Genomic DNA, 20894 nt, shown 5'->3' on the forward strand with positions numbered 1-20894 from the left:
TGTAACGTTACAAAATGTGGAAAAAGTCAATGGGTCTGAATACTTTCCGAAAGGACTGTGTGCATTTCAGTTTGATGGTTGGTATTGTTTTTACATTACTTTTATGTCGGAGTAGGGTTGTTGTACATGTCATGTATTGCCACATGAGCCTTTGACTTCAGTCATTTCTCCAGATTCGCGGGACCCTCGACCTCAAAGGATCTGGTCCTGGCACACAAAGATGGCTCTGCCATCTCTAATTTCTGTCTCTTGTTCACAAAGCTGGATGAGTTTGACGTGGGCCCCATTCCCCTCAAGGATGTGACCTTCGCTTACCTCAATGACAACATCAAGGAACCCTTCCTGGCCAAGATGTAGTACAGTACATTATCAGTTGGCATCAGTTGGCATTCAGCTCTCTGCATTGGTAACACATACTGTCCAATGCTGACCATCTTTGTGTCTGGGTGTGATAACTAGCTTTTCTGCTAAAAAATAAACAAGAACAGGCAGGAAGACATAGAAAATAGTGTATGTATTACTGCAGATTTTCTTCGTTGACCTTGAAGCACCCCTAATTAAATTGTCCTCAACATGACTTCCAAGGTGGGTTTTTGTTAAACCTTTGTACTAGGTCAGAAAAATTACAATACTTACTCACCAATAAGAATCAAAATGCTGGCAGAAATGGTGGTTTCCAAAAAAGGCTACTGTACAGTATAGGAGACAAGGGAGTTGACATTAAGCCCACTAGGACAGCTTAGTTTGAACTCAGTAGCCTAGACAATCTCTCTGCGGACTCAATCTTTGGGTCAAATTTAGCGCTAGACTTACCGTCCCATTGGTCCATTTATAATCACCTAACCACAAGACACAACTCTACTAAAAAAAGACAGAAATGAGATTGTTCAATAGCTTCCAGTGCATTTTATTGTTTGCTTAGAAATTCACCAGACAGACATAGCTTGTAAGGACTGTCACTTAGATATAAATTAAAATTGGATACTTTGCATCTCGTCTTGTAGCATCCACAGTGTTAACTCAAACAGGCCTCACATGCCTTCATTCCTATTAAAATATGAGCATTTTATTTCCCACCAAGAGGTGCAAACCCCAATCCCTGTCGATTCGATTAATAAGCTCATTGAGCCGACTTGCTTTGAAAAGAGCAATGAAGACCTAGGCAGAAGAAAGTCAAAACAGGAAAAAAAAACTGGCACGGGTCGTCATGGCGACAGACTTGATATGCAAAACTCCTGTCCCTCTCGCTTGTCACTAGCAGCTCACTCACAGCCAAGGAAAACCCCACTCTGACTGGACAAAGTGTTTCCATGAGAACAGAAACAGGGAACCTGCTTGACACACCCATGGAGAAGGGAATGTCTGTGTGAGCCTGTGAGCCAGAACTGGGCGCTGAAGTGAGAGAGATGGATGGAAGCAGTGGAAACCGTCTGAGCTGTGTGATTGAATCCCTGTAGCTGTCTGTCCTCACATGGCTTTGACTTTGATCTGCTTCATCTTCATCTGCTTCTTCTCAATCTTCTTCTGATCACGACGTTGAGCAGCCTCCTGGAAAAGGGGGAAACACCATAGACAGTTAGAGCAAGAGGTACAAAGAAGGCCAAGATGAACAGTGTGCTGTGTTCCCATGTGTAATGTTAAAGTGTGTAGCGTTCCAGTGTGTTATTCTGGAAGGTGGGCTGTGGTGGAGCTGACCTCCAGGCGGCGCTGTCTCTCAGGATCCTCCTCGCTCATGATCCTCTCCTTCTCAGCCCTCTTCTTCTCCTCCCGTCGGGTCTGAGCAGCCTCCTGGCGCTGATTGTGGGTCTGCTTCAGGAAGTTCTCCTCCACACGGGCACGGTTCTTATCCGCCTTCTGTTTTCCCTGGAGGACAGATACAGAGAGAAAGAGGGGGAGCAAGGAGATGCAGTGATGGATGAAAGGAAGACTGTAGATAAAAAATAAATAAAAACTCTGTCAATAGGCCAGAATGAGGGTGTACTAGGAGACTAGTGTAATTATCCTGCCATTCTCACCTCTCTGTTGAGGCGGAGCTTCTTGACCTTGTCGATGCTGTAGATGACCATGTTCATCAGGGGTAGCAGAGTGTCCATGTCTTTGGGAGACGTGTTCCCCATGCCAGGCACTACATGCACAAACACAGGAAAACATTTGTTAACATTTCATTCAGTCACAACGTATCAAATATGGTGAATCGGCTGCATGCCAAGTGTTGGAAAGCATTTCAAGTGGAGACAATTGGCTGACCATTAAATGTAAACAGCAGCGTCTTCTTGGTCTCAGGCAGTTTTAAGGGCTGTCCATCCCTGAAACACAACAGGGTTGAGAAGGAAGCTTCAGGTAACAGAAACAACTGTACATCATTTCATAAGAGACTTTAATACAAGACCAGAGGTAGGGGTGGAGTAAGGACATTGGTGTGATATAGTTAATATGTTGTGGAAAAACTGACTTGCTTGCAGGCACACTTACTCTTGCACAACTTTTGTACCAGAAAATTGGTCAGAGAAATGGATGGACTCGATCTTGTCAGCATGGTTGGTGATATAATGAACCATCTGAAAGACAAAGACAGTGGAAGGGTGAATGAAAGAAAAACAAGGGGTCTGTCAAATTGTAGCACACTGTACTCTTCCAAGTCAAATTCTCCCACTACAAACAATAAGAGACCACTCTGCAATAGCCTAGTGACAAAGTCCCCACTGTGGTGAGTAGGCCACAACAGAGGTCCCCTCCCTTGCTCACCTTGCTGTCCATCACACCATCCGTGACCTCACCCATCTCTGTCAGGATGGCCAGGAGCTCAGGAAGGCCGTACTTTGCCCCTGACTTGGGCTTGTCACTGCAGAACTCACTCTGGGACAGACAGACACACAAACAAAGACGAGTCAATACATACACCCACGCAGCCTCAGGCTTATAGATGGTTAATAGTGTCTGGAAGGCTGAATGAATGTACAGTGATGTTGGCCCGCCCCTCACCAAGTCCTGCATCTCCTTTTGCATCCGGGCCATGGCCTTTTTGGTGCCCACAGCAAACACAAACGTATCCATGTCCTCATCATTCAGAGTAACTTTGATTTGCTACAAAGAAAAAGAGACAGAAATATACAGCAAGTCAGACAACAGAAAAGGTCTACCTTTAGGAAAGTATTTGTAAGCGCTGAGGTGAGTGACAATGTGACTGGTGATGTACATGTATGCAGGCATCATATGTACCCACCACTTGATCACAGACAGGCCTCATCATCCTGGCCAGTACATTCAGCAGGTCCTGCCTCTTCACAAACTGGAACAGACCAGAGAAAACATTGAAACAGCAGCTAGTTCTCACACAAACACGTTCTCTCTCTTACTCACACACACTGTGAATACCTTAAGCTGGATGAGCATGCCCTCACAACAGACTCGACCTGAGCACCACAGGTTGTAGATGTGCTCATTCTCCTGGTTCAGCTTCCCGGTGCTCACTGCATCCTTACTGGTGCCATCGTCACCCACCAAGGCAAAGTTGCTCTCCAGGAGCTCTCGGTGGGAGTTGAACCAGGCTGTGGCCAGACGGCTGTTCTTGTTCTTGCCGATGATGTAGTTCATGATATAGGCCAGCAGGCCCGTCACCATTAGAATTTCCATGTAGTAGCTCTCCCAGCTGTTCTGAAGGTGGGCCGGCACCTGGAAGGGGAAGACGGACAGACTCATCACCTTGACAACCACAACATTAAGGATGTTTTATCTTGGCACTCACATTTAAGAAGGATTTTCTTCTTGGTTGTCAGAGTACAGTTTAAGAAATAGGTCTGTAATCAATGGCTTCCTAATGGTCACTAGTCTGGTGTTAACAGTGAACTTACTGTGTGGATGATCAGAGGGTCTTTAAGGGACTGGCTGGGCTTCTCCATGCCATCAAACTCGTCTGGATCGTACTTGCTGTACATGTCTTGATCCTACAGCAATACAAAAAGAAATATCAATTAGTTCTGGCACAAACCAAAAACACAGTGCATGGGATAGTGTGCCAACTAAGTTGTCCCTGGTCATATGCAAGCTACCAGGCCACAGCAGCCCCTAACCTGTGTATCGGAATCCTCAAAGCCGTCCTCCTGTCCATCTTCCTCCAGCTCCACTGTGGCCTCATCCTCATCATCAGGCTGAGTAGGGGGGGCCGCACGGGGTGGAGGGGCCGTCTCTGGCTCAGCCGCAGTGTCCTCGCTCACATCCTCAAACTCAGCAAAGTCATTGTCATCTGCAAAGTCTGCCAGGTCTTCCCCGTCGTCAAAGTCATCGTTGTAGCGTCCCCTGGAGACAGGCAGTGCCAGGAGAAGTAGCAGTGCGGGCAGCAAGAGGTACACACTCCTCATGGTTGAAGCTGTGCCAGCACAGGCCGGAAAAGGAGAGGACAGGTGGGAGGAGAAGAGCAGGAGGAAGATAAGGAGGGAAAGGTAAATTCAGGTCAAACCAGGTGGGTTTGGAGGTGACAGAAGGTCAAACCAGCACTAGACAGAATGCCTCAGTCATTCTCACACAGGCTGGCTGTCACAAAGATGTTTCCAATAAATACCTGCATTACTGTGAGTTGATTTAGTTACATGCCCAGGATAGTAACTTGTTTTTTTACAACACATATCTATAATTTCATTACATCCACTCCCACTGAAAAGGTCAACATCCCAAGAGAGTGGTAGCTAGGTCTGGACACTGTCAAATGACGTAAATCAAAAAGGTGTCAGTCTGAACGCCATAGAATCTATTCATCAATAGGACTGTGGTTATTGGTAATGACCCAGTGACCCTATCATTCACAGGTCATCAATATTCTAAAAATATATGTCTCGCGTTGCTTTCTTTATTGACACATCATCATTCTAGACACTGTAGTCCGATTATGCTAGTTAACTACCAACTTAACCACAGCTACAAATATCTTGCTTCGCATTCAGGTGAGCTAACTAACGTTAGCTGTCTGCTGCTAGCCAAATCCACTCTCTGACTGTTAGCTAGCTAGCTTGACTTGGAGTGGCTAGCTGAAATCATAGAACATTTCAGATGGCTAAGATTACAAAAAGTGCTAGTAAATATGCAACCACAGTTGACAATTTCTGGTTAACTAATTAACGTTAGTCTAGCTAGCTGGATAACTCAGTGATTAGCCAACGTGTCCCATCCCCCCCATCTCTTCCCATTCTAACCGAGCAAGCTAGCTAACGTTACCAAACAAGTTATTGCTACGCTATAGCTAATAAGTGGTTGACAATATAACAATAGCCGGATTTATCAAGTTGAATCAAACTAAAGCAAAACAACACATGTAACGTTTGCTGTATGAATACCTATGGAGGGTTAAAATATGTTCCTATAGAAACCGCTGAGGTCGTCGTTAGCTTAACTGTTCAATACAGTCCTCTTGACAGTAGATTATACCACAGAGTTTCTAAAAACCCAGAGGAGCAACCTCGCGAGACTTCCTGGACCGCTTGCGAAACAGACCAGGCCGGGGTTTGAGAAGTCAAATATTCTTCCTTGTTGATTTTCTCGAAATCTAAAGATACAGCCTAGATTCAAGCCAATGTTGTAAGTAGTTAAATATGTTATCACTCCAACCCTGTGAAAGTGACAAACTGACACTTTTTCATGTTCGTTAAAAACAACGTTATAGCGAAGAAGTGCCTTTGAGATGATGCTTTGCACATGCGCAGTTCGGCCGAGACGTTACCCGTTGACGTTTAGCTAGCCTACTAACGTCGCCATGACACCGCCTACAAGTGTGATTAGGGGTTTCTATTGGATAATCAGTTTATGGTGCTTTCAAGACAACTGGGAACTCGGGGAAAACGAGGTCAAATAATAACACCAGTGATCTTCAGGTCGGAAAGTCGGAGCGCTAGAAAGATGCCAGAGTTTCAGAATGAGAATTCCGTGTTGCATGACTGTTCAAAAGTAGTTTCCCAATTGTATAGAGTTTATCAAATTGACGAATATATATTTTTGTGCATTTTACCTCAGCCTAACTCTTTTCCTAACCTGCTGAGTAAATTACCCTAACCTGGCTACGAAAAGTGAATTGTGACATAAACTATATCCCTTCCAGACAAAATCGCTAAACAGAGTCCACCACCCCTGTTACGCTGTTAAAATAGTTTTAAAAAACATCTTTGCATATTTTCAGACTGGTATGATGATTTCCACACTTTAATGGGTTAATTGTGGTCTATGAGCTAGCTAGCGTCACACCGCCGACATTTTCTTCGATGGGAGGAGAGTGATCCCCCACCCCTCTTTGTGGTTACAGCAGCAGTGTTGTTGAAGTCGCAGTCGGGTCAAAGCTAGCAGGGGACTCAATTCGAAAAGCAGGCTCACTTACCCGGATCATCAAATTCGAGCGAATGGCAAATTCCGACTATTGTCCGTAAGCTAATGTGTGTCTGTCTCGAAGCTACATTTAAGCTTTAAGGTTGCCTTCGTTGTCCGACAGTAATAGCTATCACGCGGTACAACGCGCAACTAGCTAGCTAATGGCGTTAACTGGGCTAGTGTAGTATCCATAACTAACGACTGTTTGCTAGCTAGCTGTCGTTTGACAGCCTTTGTCATTTGAACTGTTCAAATCTTCAATTCGGAAAGTCTAACGAGCCGTGGGGTATATTTTGTTCCAAGGAAACAGTTGTTTTGCTTTATATAGGTAAGGATTTGATATACGAGCTCGTTTAATTAGCTATGTCGCTCCACGGTAAGCGAAAAGAGATCTACAAATACGAAGCGCCATGGACGGTGTATGCAATGAACTGGAGCGTTCGTCCCGACAAACGCTTTCGCCTGGCCCTTGGAAGTTTCGTTGAAGAATATAACAATAAGGTGAGTGAGAAGATGAACTGTATATTTTTGTTAACCAGTCCCAGTGTAGAATCAGAACTAATTAGTTGGGACCACCGTGAATCCCTCAATGCTGTGATGTGGGCCACCCAGAACAGATCTTCGTTATAAACAGAACCCAGAACAGATCTTCGCTTCTATGTTATAATAGTTCATCCCCAAAGAATGAACATGACCGAAAACTGAATAAAAACAGTATGACGTGTGTTTAAGCTAGTAGTTTAAGCTAGTAGTATGTTCCTTATTAAATAGTACAGTCGTGGCCAAAGGTTTTGAGAATGACAGAAATATTAATTTCCACAAAGTTATTTTTGTCAGATGTTACTATGGAATACTGAAGTATAATTACAAGCATTTCATAAGTGTCAAAGGCTTTTATTGACAATTACATGAAGTTGATGCAATGAGTCAATATTTGCAGTGTTGACCCTTCTTTTTCAAGACCTCTGCAATCCGCCCTGGCATGCTGTCAATTAACTTCTGGGCCACATCCTGATTGATGCCAGCAAATGCTTGCATAATCAATGCTTGGAGTTTGTCAGAATTTGTGGGTTTTTGTTTGTCCACCCATCTCTTGAGGATTGACCACAAGTTCTCAATGGGATTAAGGTCTGGGGAGTTTCCTGGCCATGGACCCAGAATATCAATGTTTTGTTCCCCGAGCCACTTAGTTATCACTTTTTCCTTATGGCAAGGTGCTCCATCATGCTGGAAAAGGCATTGTTCGTCACCAAACTGTTCCTGGATGGTTGGGAGAAGTTGCTCTTGGAGGATGTGTTGGTACCATTCTTTATTCATAGCTGTGTTCTTAGGCAAAATTGTGAGTGAGCCCACTCCCTTGGCTGAGAAGCAACCCCACACATGAATGGTCTCAGGATGCTTTACTGTTGGCATGACACAGGACGGATGGTAGTGCTCACCTTGTCTTCTCCGGACAAGCTTTTTTCCAGATACCCCAAAAAATCAGAAAGGGGATTCATCAGAGAAAATGACTTTACCCCAGTACTCAGCAGTCCAATCCCTGTACATTTTGCAGAATATCAGTCTGGCTCTGATGTTTTTCCTGGAGAGAAGTGGCTTCTTTGCTGCCCTTTTTGACACCGGGCCATCCTCCAAATGTCTTCGCCTCACTGTGCGTGCAGATGCACTCACACCTGCCTGCTGCCTTTCCTGAGCAAGCTCTGTACTGGTGGTGCCCTGATCCCACAGCTGAATCAACTTTAGGAGACAGTCCTGGCGCTTGCTGGACTTTCTTGGGCGCTCTGAAGCCTTCTTAACAACAATTGAACCGCTCTTCTTGAAGTTCTTGATGATCCAATGGCAGATATAGATGCATTCTTACTGGCAGCAATATCCTTGCCTGTGAAGCCCTTTTTGTGCAAAGCATTAATGACGGCATGTGTTTCCTTGCAGGTAAGCATGGTTGACAGAGGAAGAACAATGATTCCAAGCACCACCCACCTTTTGACGCTTCCAGTCTGTTATTCAAACTCAGTCAGCATGGCAGAGGGATCTCCAGCCTTTTCCTCATCAACACTCACACCTGTGTTAACGAGAGGATCACTGACATCATGTCAGCTGGTCCTTTTGTGGCAGGGCTGAAATGCAGTGGAAATGTTTTTTGGGGATTCAGTTCATTTATATGGCAAAAAGGGACTTTGCAATTAATTGCAATTCATCTGATCACTCTTCATAACATTCTGGAGTATAAACAAATTGCCATTATACAAACTGAGGCAGCAGACTTTGTGAAAATTAATATTTGTGTCGTTCTCAACTTTTGGCCACGACTGTATATCGAGCGGTTTCTGATTTAATTCTTGTTTCTCTTCAGGTGCCGATTGTTGGTCTGGAGGAGGAGAGTTCAGAGTTCATCTGCAGGAACACCTTTGACCACCCCTACCCCACCACCAAGATCATGTGGATCCCGGACAGCAAGGGTGTTTACCCAGACCTGCTTGCCACTAGCGGGGACTACCTGCGCATCTGGAGGGTATGCATGCACCCACAGCCTCCTTGATACTAAATCATTCGTAAACGTAATAGATGTCATGTTGGGCGCTCCTTGGCCTGCACCCTCTTCTAACTATTGTGTCCCTCCTGCAGCATCTGAAGTTGCACTCTAGCTCAGTTACTTGCCCAGGAGGGACTCTTTTCTACGTAGTTGTATAGCATCTCATGGCTTGTTAAATCTTACCCCTTAGGTCAGTGAAACAGAGACGCGTTTGGAATGCTTACTGAATAACAACAAGAACTCTGACTTCTGTGCCCCACTCACCTCGTTTGACTGGAATGAAGTGGATCCTAATCTACTGGGTAAGAGATGGGGCATATGCATATAGTAGAGCTGGGACTATAAACCGAAAATGATTGACACCGACCAAATATCATGGACATTTTGCTGATCTCGTTCATTACAGCAAATAACCTATAGGTGCCCTAGTAGAGAAATGTGAAGTTTCAAATGAAATAAGTTTGCTAATATGGGTGATTGTTAATACAACAATTGATAGCTACAACATTCAAAGTAGTAGATTTAAGAGTAATATAAAAAATAACTGTGGTGCACATTAATGTTATAAACTTGTCATTCAAGTTATCGTGATAATTTAGTCCATTTATTGTGACATGAATGTTTGTCCATATTGCCCAGCTCTAGCATATAGTCTATTGGTTTGCTGTCAGTGGCTACAGCATGTGTGTCAGAGTAAGTAGCGTATAACAGTTTAAATACAATCTCAAATAGCTGCCTGTCACTTTTAAAATCTGGGCATCGTCACATATTTCATCAAATAAATACTGGGTCTAAATGAATTGTTTACAACTGTTACCATGGACACAGCTCTGATATTCCCACAGTCGTGCATTACATTTTCTATTCTGTCAATGTTACAAGCCATGGCGCCACCAAAAATAAAACACAGCATCAAATGAATGGTGCTAAAGCGTGAAATGGGGGGTGTGTGATAGGCAGCCTTTGCAGGTCTGATCTGCTATGCATTTGTTATAATGTTTATACAGGTCATACTGGTAGTCTTTTCAACATTCTATTGAGCTGTGGCATAATGGAAATAGATGCTGGGTATAAAAGAAGCCTGTCTCAAATGAGCGCTGGTTGTGTAGAGTGATTAATGCAAATAAACGTTGAAGTTTTACAGTATGTCTTGTTTGGTGAGTGTCTGCTTTTAATCCTGGTTCTGATCTGTCCATTACAGGCACCTCCAGCATTGACACCACCTGTACTATCTGGGGGTTGGAGACTGGCCAAGTGCTGGGCAGAGTCAACCTCGTATCCGGCCACGTCAAGACCCAGCTCATTGCTCATGACAAAGAGGTGTGTGAGGGCTGAGGGGGAATATAAACCTTGCCTTGAAGTTTAGTTTGCTTGTATGAATGAGTAAGTAAAGGCTAGTTTCCGTGAGCAGGGGCTAGAACCTGTTCAGGGAGCAGAACCGAAAACCGGAAAAGAATGACATTTTTTTGAGGAACGGAATTGAGAACGAAACTGGTCTCTAGTGTTCGTAACAGAATCCTTCATTCCACATCTTGAGAACCGATTAATAATGTTATTTTTTGTTCAAAAAATATTCCTAATGTCTAATATTATGTAATTCAGTGAAGTTACAACTCTAAAGGTATTCTAGTAATAGCCTAAACACATCCCAATTCACGTGATGTTTAGCGCTTCAAACCAAGCCCCCTCCATGTCCACCTCTCTCTCTCCTCACCCATGAAATTGTCTTATCCAGCGCCTGCACTTAAATGGCCAATTAAACATGTAAACAAATAGCTTACACATACACCGCAAGCTGCTCCATCCAAACTAATTTATGAAGCAAATTAATGAGCTAAATGTGAATACAGTTTATTTTACAGCCTAAACATTTTACCAAAAGGAGCAATATGAACCGTTACTTTTTTGGGGTTCCAACCAGTTCAGAATTGTTTTATGCTGGTCGGATAACTGGAACAAAACAAATAGGGGTTCTGTTCAGAACAGAACGATTGGAAAATAATTTTGGTTCCAACCCCTGGTCCTGAGGTCATGAAGTCTGAATGTGTGTCCGTGGGTATACCAGTGTAATAACTCTGTATGTTGGTGGTGTTCTCTGTGTCTGTAGGTGTATGACATCGCATTCAGCCGTGCAGGCGGTGGTCGGGACATGTTTGCGTCGGTCGGAGCGGACGGCTCAGTACGCATGTTTGACCTGCGGCACCTAGAACACAGCACCATCATCTATGAAGATCCCCAGCACCACCCCCTACTGCGCCTCTGCTGGAACAAACAGGACCCCAACTACCTGGCCACCATGGCTATGGACGGCATGGAGGTCAGTCTATTTTACTGTCTCATTCCTCTTTCAGTTTGGTATTGTCCATTCTATCTTTGTTGCTCCCTCTCCTTATCCCTATCTAATGTGTTATCTCTCTCCTGTGCTGTGTGTCTCAGGTTGTGATTCTGGACGTGCGTGTTCCCTGCACGCCGGTGGCCCGCCTCAACAACCACCGGGCCTGTGTCAACGGCATCGCCTGGGCTCCCCACTCCTCCTGTCACATCTGCACTGCAGGTAAGTGTTAGGGAAGATTCAGAATTTGTTGGTAACATATGTAAGATGTTTTATATTCATCAAATGTGTGTAAGTTAATTCTCATCAGAATGGTATTTTTGTGTTATTCTGTGGTGAGGGTTGCAGTATCTGTTCTATGTCAAGACTAAGTTGCATGGCCGCTGAGAGGGGAGAGGTCAAAGTGTCATCATGTGTAAACATATCTTTCACTCTCTACCTTTCCCATAGTGGGGAAAGGAAGGTTGCAGTGTCTGGAATCATTCTATGCTCCCTCTTATGTTGTTTCTATCTTAACCTATAGCCTCACCCTCCTCTCCGTGAGTTTGTCCAGGAGTTTGTATTTAGAGTGGGTTGTATCTAAATGACTATTTGATATATGCCTGTTGATTTGGAGGATTGGTTTATGGTTTGGGAAAGGAGACAAAGCTGAACGATGAGTTATGTCTATGCTGTCTGACTATGTGTGTCTTTGCTATTAAAGGAACTCAGTTGCATTGTAAGGGGGCTCTCAGAGGATTCACTGGGAGACACTGAATCAATCTGAGAGTCACAGGGTTGTGATAGAGCTCATATAATTAAAGATGGACTTTTATAACTAACTCTGACTTGTGTGTGTGGTTTGCTCCCATGATTTGGTAAATAGAGGAAATTTCCACGACATTTGGCGACGAGGAGGGGATGTGAATCTTCACTCGGTGACCGTTCCTACGATCTAGGTAAATAAGTCGTGCACGAGGGATCCCCTAAACTTGGGATCTCAGGGAGAACCACACTTCGGGAAACGAAGCAGATGGACCAACCTTTGATCTAAGAGGAAGCGAGCCGAGTGGATACCACATCTCGAACTGAGTTTTTTTTTAAGAAAAAGGTGAGCGAACCACACACAGATTTGAAGTCGAGTTTTTTTTTATTATGCCTGTTACGTATACTCTGAGCGTGAATTCCTTTGTAAGGAAGGCACCTTGGCGGCGTAAGCAGGGCCGAGTCAGAGGAGAGTAATCTGGGGGTTTTATGGACTCAAAAGATACTCTGCGCTGTCCGGTTGCCAGTGACCAAGAGCCCTCCTGACACTGAATTGATCACAGTGGGGATTTGGTGAGGTCTGTCGGGGTGAGGGGCCAGGGGGTCTGTGTGTTCTAGGTGAAACACGGCACTTGGTGAAGCCCTATTGGAAGAAGGACCTCATTCTGTGTGTCTGTGTGATTTGTCTAAGTGACCCTCAGATGTGGTGAATTCCAATTATTTTAAATGTGCTAGCCAGGTATGCCCTAGGGTTACTCTGTGTGAGTCGGACCGTTCTGTGTGAGCGGGGTAGGGTTACTCTGTGTGAGTCGGACCGTTCTGTGTGAGCGGGGTAGGGTTTACTCTGTGTGGGCAAACCTTTTGATGTTCTGTGTGGACGTCAGAAAAGTTCTATGTGAAAAATCTGACCAATCCTGTGTGGATGATCCTGAAAGTTCTGTGTGAGTACCTAAGATTTCTTAAAGTTTTATATGGATTCTGTGAATTATTTGAAATTATGATAAATGGTATGTGTGTATAAAGTAATGCTGAAAATGATTAGATACAATTTAAACCACCCATTCGTAGACGTACGTAGGTTTTGAGTTGATATCTTAAATGGATAATTTGATAAAGATGAAGTTTTTAAGCACTATTAAAGTAATCTACAAAATCTGGGAAATTGAGCTCTAGAAACTGATTTAGAGTGTGTCCACTTTTGGTTATCTTACCCTAACGATGTAACTATAGAACGCATATTGGAGTATCTCCGTCTGGGGGAAACATTTAAAATTAAACTGCCCTTAAGGTCTGAACATGTTATACTTTTTCTTCCCAGTATGAGAGAAGTTGCGGGATTTATTGAATAAACTGTTTTCCATAAAGTTAAATAGAATTCGAGGGATGCTCGATGTAATTTATAATGTTGTACAAAGCCTAAGGTTGTCCATCAAACGAATTATCCTTGCGTGATTAATGTGATGTAGTAAAGTAATTGAAATATGTTGCATAAGTAAACATAATCTACTTTTACTGTTTCCTAGTCATTAGTGTCGATTTTATTCTTTGATTGCTAATATATTCATTTGGAATTTGAGAATCATAGCTGGAGCAATGTTTGTACTATTAAAATTGGGCTATTATACTTCTGGGAATTACCGATAGTGACGTGTTTTGATTTTACTTTGTAGATGGGGTTTATATCCGGAGAATTTTGGTTACTGACAATAGCATTAGTGGTTCAGTGGTAGAAATCTCGCCTGCAACGCGGGAGGCCCGAGTTCCATTCCCAGTCACGGCGCTGGCTGAATTCAGACTTTTTGACTGTAAATAATCTATTTGTATGTTTTGCCTGGAAAGTTATGGTCGCTGGTGTTTGTATAAGAGATACATTTAACGTTTTCAATAGATTGTTTAGGTTAAATTGATAGGATAATTCAATTTAAAATAATAACGAAGCGAATTCTGATGCAAGACGATGTCTGTTCACTAAATTATCTGCTGGAATAATGTATTGAGAATTGGGTCGTATTTAAATTACTGTATCAATAGAGAAGACAGTTACCTAAGTTAAAGACACTCTGAATGATAGCGGGGAGAGAATGGCGATAGGAAAGTGGTTACCGAAATGTTTTTCATTCTTATAGATTGACTGACGCATGTTATAATTTTTGCGCTGTGTGTGTTATTTTTAAAGAAATATGATACATTTCATAAGTGTGGAGAGCAAAGAGAAGAGGAAGTTATAAAGTTGGGGTTTTAATCTTACGATAGAGGTAAGGAAAAACGTTGAAATGAGAGTGGTTATATTTTTGCCCAACTGGGGGAAAAAGAAATAGGAAAGTTGAGTTGAAAGTATGGAAGAGAGTGAGTTGTTATGTTGGCTGCTCATTGTCAGGGAAAGTTGCTGGAGGCAGGTAGATTGTTGTAGAATAACGTACATTTGCGTTATTAGTTTGAATATACAATAACCTTACTCTAATTGTTTTAACCGTTGTTCAGGTACATTTTTGTCTGTATTTCTAGCAGCTGATTCGCTAGGTGGGCATCATAGATTTGTGGCGTTTATATTTACTGTATTAGGCTATGAGAATTGGGAGACTGGATGTCTGAATCATAAAACATCGTAAGGATAGCTTCTGATTGTTATTGATTCTTGGTTTGATTGTTTAAGTAACACCAGTAAATTTGAGCAGGAAAGTTCATGTACTCTAAGGTTATGGTATGTTTCCATTATGTGGAACAATGTAAGGTCATTAAAGGTGATTGCTGGATTGAATAGTACGCCAACCTGTTGACAGAAGACTGAATGGGTATGAATGTTGAAAAGCAAGATTGGGCAAAAAACTAGTAAACTAGTATGTTAAGTGGGGGAGTATCATAGATTTTAATTATAGTGTTGTTATAGTAGTTATATAGTGTAGTCAAAACGATTTCATATGTTTTGGGAATTAGCGAGGTTGAATTTGGTTATTTGAGTTCCTTTATGATTTGCTTTTTGAAAGAGAGGTTGGAATCAAGTATGATTCCAGGCACTTAAAATCAGATACCACCAGGAGCTTTTTACATCAGTACTTGTTTTTTGAGGAACATGCAGACTGTGTTTTATTTTATTGAGATGTAAACTTGAGTCTCTGAGCAATTTTGTCATCTGAATCATTATAGTAGTGAGTTTTTGTGTAGTTTGTTATTTGCATGAATTTATCACTGTATCATCTGCATACATTGGAAACTTCAGACCCTGTACAGACTAAAGGAAGATCATTAATGGATGTGCTGAACAGTATTGACTTTTGTGGATATCAGTGGGGGAAAAAAATAAGTTTATTTTTATTTTACGATGATGAGACAGCACCGACTTTTGAAGGATTTTAGATTTGTTTAAAAAAATCAGAATTGTTTTTTTACAAAATGTATATCAACAGATTGAAATTATTAGGTTGCTGATTAAGAGTTTTTTTTTAGGAGTTGATTTAACTTGATTAAACATTGTATCATGCATATACATTGATTTGATTAAAACGTATGATTAATGATTTGAGGTACAGTGGAATTATCATTAGGTTTGGTTTATAGTTCACGTTTGAGTTTCTGAATCAATGTAGTGTAAATGAATACTAAGTGTTTTTGTGTTTTCTTCGGGAAAATTGATATTTCACTGTCTCTCTCTGGAATGTGTCCAGGGAATATACTCTTGGGGAGAGTGAGTGAAATTGGGGCACTCACCACATTGGGATTGTAATGAGTTTTTATTTTCTGACTTTTCATTACACACGCAAATTCTTTTGATAAAGGAATGTTCTGGGAACATGGAATTACGAAAATGTTTGGAACTAGTTGATTATTGTTTGCAAATTGTTTTATATAGTGCAAAACACTGCTTTGGGGGGTTTTGTATGACCTATGACCTTCTGATGACTTTCCGTTGTGGCTTGATCACCCGCATTGGAAAGCCATTTGGAAAATAAATGTATGGTCATTTGTAATACTGCTTTCAAAATAATTTGTGTAATTGGTAAATATGTTTCTTAATCCATATTTGTAATTTGGACCAGTGTGAAGAGGGCATTGCTTTTAACTAAGGGTATGCTGCTTTAAGTCTATTTTCCTATGACCATAGGGGTTAAATAATTTTTCTTTGTGGAGTGTTTTTTTTTCTTCTTCAGTTTAGTGATTTTAATTTGATTAGGTTAGCTGACATTTTGTTTTACATTACTCTCATATGGAGAGATGTGTGTAAAACATGGGGGAGGATTCAGTTTTTTGAGGGTTTGAATTGAAGTTATGCAACTTAAGTGATATGTGAATGAGTGTATTGTATTGTTGAGTGTATTGTATTTGTTGTGTTTGTTTTGTTCTATTCCCGAGGGGTATAGGTCTAATTTCTTGATCCTGGGCTCTACGATGGAGTTGACAGTGAGATGGGGAGTATAAACCAATTTGAAAGAATAGTTTCAATAGAATGTTTTGATATTCTCTGTGAAATATGTTTAGATATGTGTGTTAAGAATAATTGGTAAAAGTAATCATTTATCATGTAGTTAATGAACTGAACTAAACTGTTGTTCTGATCTGTTCTTTCGAGGTGATCATGAAGGGTGACATCAGACGGTATCTTAATGCATGGAAGAGATAATTTGGACCGAATGGTGTGTGTACCTCAAAACCCCCTCTAACTGGCTGAAGAAGAGAGACAAAGGCATTGAAGGAGGCTTTCCTAACCACTTCTACCGAGAGAAAAGAACCAAGCCAGAAATTGGTGTACAGTATCAGATCTAAGCTATCAACTGCTTTTCTTTCATGGTTCTCTCATACTGTGAGAATCCACTTGGAGTGATCATGGAGAAAGATCTGTTCTGACATTTTCTTATGATGCTGGTATGTTGGTTGACGAATGGACAAGACATGAGTGGTAAAGATGAGACATTGAAATTGGGACATTATCAAGGGCCGTCCACTTTGAACTGTAAAGCTATTTGAAGAAAAACGAAGATGCCAGAAGATGCCGTGCCTGAGAGGGGGGGGGTTTAATCTAACTGTGCCATTAAAATAGTTTATACTTTTGTGGTATCAGATTGATTGAAGATGTCTACACCATGTAAATTGTAGTAATTTAGATTAAGAATGCATTGAGATACTGATCTGTATTAAAATCATGATTAAAAAAGTTAATAGTAGAATTATGGGATAATTATACTGAATGTAAATCTGCTAATATTGATGTGTGTTAAATTGAGGTTTTTACTTTGAGTGATAAGACAAATTTGAATCACTGAGGAGTGCTATTCTAAATATTGGTTTGCTAAATAGTTGGGTTGTTACTTATGATTTGTAATATGAATGATTTCAATGACCTATTCTCTATTCCTGAGTATATTTCTGAGCATGAGTACTTAGAGGGATGTCTGTCCTATATGTTGTGAGGAGGCCTGTGTTTAGACACTGGTTCTTATGTAACTTAAAGAGCATAAATATGTTATGTTTTTATTTTCCTCAAATGGATTATTCTGTGTTATTAAACATGTGCAAGGTTGTCTTGTAGAATAAAGGTTGTTGTAATCTTAGTTTCAGAAGGGAGGAAGTTTACATATAAGCTAAGGTATTTGACATTGAGGGGATTTGAATTTTAAAATATTGAGTATGTTACTATTCTGATTCTTCAAAAGGGACTGAGTCCCTTGAGAGGGGAATGTTAGGGAAGATTCAGAATTTGTTGGTAACATATGTAAGATGTTTTATATTCATCAAATGTGTGTAAGTTAATTCTCATCAGAATGGTATTTTTGTGTTATTCTGTGGTGAGGGTTGCAGTATCTGTTCTATGTCAAGACTAAGTTGCATGGCCGCTGAGAGGGGAGAGGTCAAAGTGTCATCATGTGTAAACATATCTTTCACTCTCTACCTTTCCCATAGTGGGGAAAGGAAGGTTGCAGTGTCTGGAATCATTCTATGCTCCCTCTTATGTTGTTTCTATCTTAACCTATAGCCTCACCCTCCTCTCCGTGAGTTTGTCCAGGAGTTTGTATTTAGAGTGGGTTGTATCTAAATGACTATTTGATATATGCCTGTTGATTTGGAGGATTGGTTTATGGTTTGGGAAAGGAGACAAAGCTGAACGATGAGTTATGTCTATGCTGTCTGACTATGTGTGTCTTTGCTATTAAAGGAACTCAGTTGCATTGTAAGGGGGCTCTCAGAGGATTCACTGGGAGACACTGAATCAATCTGAGAGTCACAGGGTTGTGATAGAGCTCATATAATTAAAGATGGACTTTTATAACTAACTCTGACTTGTGTGTGTGGTTTGCTCCCATGATTTGGTAAATAGAGGAAATTTCCACGACATAAGGCACAAACCGCTTCTTCACCAGTTCACCTTTCCTCAGACCCCATTCTAAGTCTTCTCACCTTCTCCCTTCAGCGTAATAATAATGTTTTTCCTCAGCCGACGACCACCAGGCGCTGATATGGGACATCCAGCAGATGCCCAGGGCCATCGAGGACCCTATTCTGGCCTACACAGCCGAGGGGGAGATCAACAACGTCCAGTGGGCCTCCACCCAGCCTGACTGGATCGCCATCGGCTACAACAACTGCCTAGAGATCCTGCGGGTCTAAAGCCAACCTTCACCTCAGGTGTGGATGTGAAGGGGTGGAGGATGAGGACAATGTGTGGATTCAGAACTTGGACATGTTTTTTTGAGTGTAAGTAAATCTTGCAGGACTGCCTCAAACCACTACTCTGTCCTGGCTGATTGATGTACGTATGGGAGGCGGTGAGAACTTTGTCCCACTCCACAATGTCCTGGTTTACTCTGTTTTTGATAGAACTAATCCCTGTGTCAAAAGGAGTATGTTGTCGTCTTTATTTATTGTTTTGGTAATCATCAGTGTCTGTACAGCGCCATAATGCATCACTGGGTTCAACAATTCTAGATGGTCAATTCATTATGGAGTGAAACAGTGCAGTTCCAACTGAAGACTGCCTCTTGAGTGTGTTTAACCTGTTTTAGCCAGCAATATGACATAACGACATATTTAGGGTCAGAAAACTAGATTTAAAATGACACTCACTGTCAGAAAATGTCATTTAGGATCATCTGGGTGTCTTTCTGAACGGGTTTGAATCCAGTTGTAGACTTCTGAATTTGAAACCATAAGGCTAATTTAAAGGCCTCATAATTATTTAAAGTGTTTTTTTACATGGTTTGCTGGTACCAGATCACTTCCATGATTATACTGTGATAATCTGACATATAGTGAAGTGACTGAAGTGTTATGGTTCAATACCACAGGAAGTTGGTGGTACTTTAGAACAGGCTTGTTCTAACGACTGGAGCGGAAAGGGTGGAATGGTATCAAATACATATAACACATGGTTTCCAGGTGTTTGATGCCATGCCATTTGCTTCGTTCCAGCCATTATTGTGAGCTGTCCTCCCCTCAGCAGCCTCCTGTGTTCAACACACAGTTGCATGTCTCAGTTTGGATACTTTGCCATCAGCCCCTTTGGACTAGACCAGAACCTACCAAAAACAAGCTTCATAATGTTTTCTTCATTTTGAGTAGAGTTGCTTGGAACAACTGCAGTTCCTATTCAAGACTGTGTGAAACAAATACGTTTACTTAGCCTAGTACTGAAGGAGAGTGAAACCTTTTTCTCATCTCGCTCTCCCTATCTTTTTATTGTTCTCTGTACTCGAAGGTCAACCACCTTTTCGCATGTTTGTACAAGGGGAAATGTACATTCTTATAAATATATGAACCAAGATATTGATAAGGCAAATATACATGTAGTAGCTTTTTTTCACAAAAGTTTGTATTACCAAATTTGCTCTAACTAATAAATATTCCTTCATGTGTTTATGTAGTTGTCAGTGTTATTTGCATCACTGAATACACACTGATAGGTCAGGATGTCATGATTTATTTTGGTGGTCATAACATCACTTCAATGTGCAGATGGCAATGTATTGCAGTGAGCAGGTATAGTTCTGTCAGCTCCTAACGTTACATTTCTCTCTGCAGTGTTCTTAAAGGTCCAATACAGCTGTTTTGATCTCAACATTAAATCATTTCTGGGTAACAGTTAAAATGGTCAAAAAGAGCCATTTCTGTTATGTAGGGGAAAACTGTCCGGTTGGCATTTATTGTCATGAATGTTGCACTAGAGGCAGTTCTACAGAGTTGTCACTAGCTGCTGACAGCCACTTAGTTATAACATCTCATTTTAAACCTAATCTTAACCACACTGCTAACCCTAAAGCCTAACCTTAAATTAAGACCAAAAAGCTAATTTAGTTTTCATTTTTTTTACGATATAACCAATTTTGACTTTGCAACTAGCTCAGTTCTGCCTCCAGGGCAAGATTCATGACAATAAATGTCAACCTGCTGAAAACTAGCTGTTATTGGCAGAGAAGTTGGGAACTCTCTTATTAGTCAATTAACTAATTTACTCCCTGGTGATGTCACCAGGCAGGCCAAAACTCCATCCCACCAACATTTCTCACTCATCATTTTCACAATTTCAGTATTAGTGTATTTGGCTATTTCAGCTACACCCGTTACTGACAGGAGTATAAGATCTAGCAGACAACCATGCGATCTCCATAGACAAACATTGGCAGTAAAATGGCCTTACTGAAGCGCTCAGTTTGTCAGATTTCTGCCCTGCTAGAGCTACCCCGGTCAACTGTAATGCTGTTATTGTGAAGTGGAAACATCTAGGAGCAACAACGGCTCCACAAGCTCAAAGAACGAAACCGCTGAGTGGTGAAAATCATCTGTCCTCGGTTGCAACACTCACTACCGAGTTTCAAACTGCCTCAGGAAGCAACGTCAGCACAATAACTTCATCGGGAGCTTCATGAAATAGGTATCTGTGGCAGAGCAGCCGCACACAAGCCTAAGATCATCATGTGCAATGCCAAGCGCCGGCTAGAGTGATGTAAAGCC

General features: G+C 41.6%; 2 protein-coding genes across 2 annotated transcripts; one reads left to right on the forward strand and one right to left on the reverse strand.

The window, feature by feature from the left end:
• Positions 1-891: 891 nt before the first annotated feature.
• Positions 892-5531, reverse strand: LOC139421494 (PAT complex subunit CCDC47-like). The gene is made up of 12 exons (XM_071172448.1): positions 5328-5531; positions 4071-4366; positions 3852-3944; positions 3376-3672; positions 3224-3289; positions 2983-3084; positions 2746-2856; positions 2473-2558; positions 2248-2306; positions 2016-2125; positions 1696-1863; positions 892-1548 (listed from the first exon to the last, which is right to left on the reverse strand). Exons 2-12 carry the CDS (start codon positions 4356-4358, stop codon positions 1468-1470), a joined length of 1461 nt encoding a protein of 486 aa, XP_071028549.1. The 5' UTR covers positions 4359-4366; positions 5328-5531; the 3' UTR covers positions 892-1467.
• A 310-nt stretch (positions 5532-5841) lies between these two features.
• Positions 5842-19800, forward strand: LOC139421495 (DDB1- and CUL4-associated factor 7-like). The gene is made up of 7 exons (XM_071172449.1): positions 5842-6849; positions 8702-8860; positions 9072-9183; positions 10083-10201; positions 10989-11198; positions 11318-11435; positions 18382-19800. Exons 1-7 carry the CDS (start codon positions 6712-6714, stop codon positions 18552-18554), a joined length of 1029 nt encoding a protein of 342 aa, XP_071028550.1. The 5' UTR covers positions 5842-6711; the 3' UTR covers positions 18555-19800.
• Positions 19801-20894: the final 1094 nt, after the last annotated feature.

This window comes from Oncorhynchus clarkii, chromosome 12, assembly GCF_045791955.1.
Source record: "Oncorhynchus clarkii lewisi isolate Uvic-CL-2024 chromosome 12, UVic_Ocla_1.0, whole genome shotgun sequence".
NCBI lineage: Eukaryota > Metazoa > Chordata > Actinopteri > Salmoniformes > Salmonidae > Oncorhynchus > Oncorhynchus clarkii.

Excerpts from the sequence above, each read along its gene's own strand:
- LOC139421494 (XM_071172448.1), bottom strand. The coding sequence starts at position 4,358 with ATGAGGAGTGTGTACCTCTTGCTGCCCGCACTGCTACTTCTCCTGGCA. Across the intron at positions 3,085-3,223 it reads GGCCTGTCTGTGATCAAGTG|CAAATCAAAGTTACTCTGAA; the intron begins GTGGGTACATAT and ends TTTTCTTTGTAG. Across the intron at positions 2,126-2,247 it reads GCTGCTGTTTACATTTAATG|TGCCTGGCATGGGGAACACG; the intron begins GTCAGCCAATTG and ends TTGTGCATGTAG.
- LOC139421495 (XM_071172449.1), top strand. The coding sequence starts at position 6,712 with ATGTCGCTCCACGGTAAGCGAAAAGAGATCTACAAATACGAAGCGCCA. Across the intron at positions 6,850-8,701 it reads TTGAAGAATATAACAATAAG|GTGCCGATTGTTGGTCTGGA; the intron begins GTGAGTGAGAAG and ends GTTTCTCTTCAG. Across the intron at positions 10,202-10,988 it reads TCATTGCTCATGACAAAGAG|GTGTATGACATCGCATTCAG; the intron begins GTGTGTGAGGGC and ends CTGTGTCTGTAG.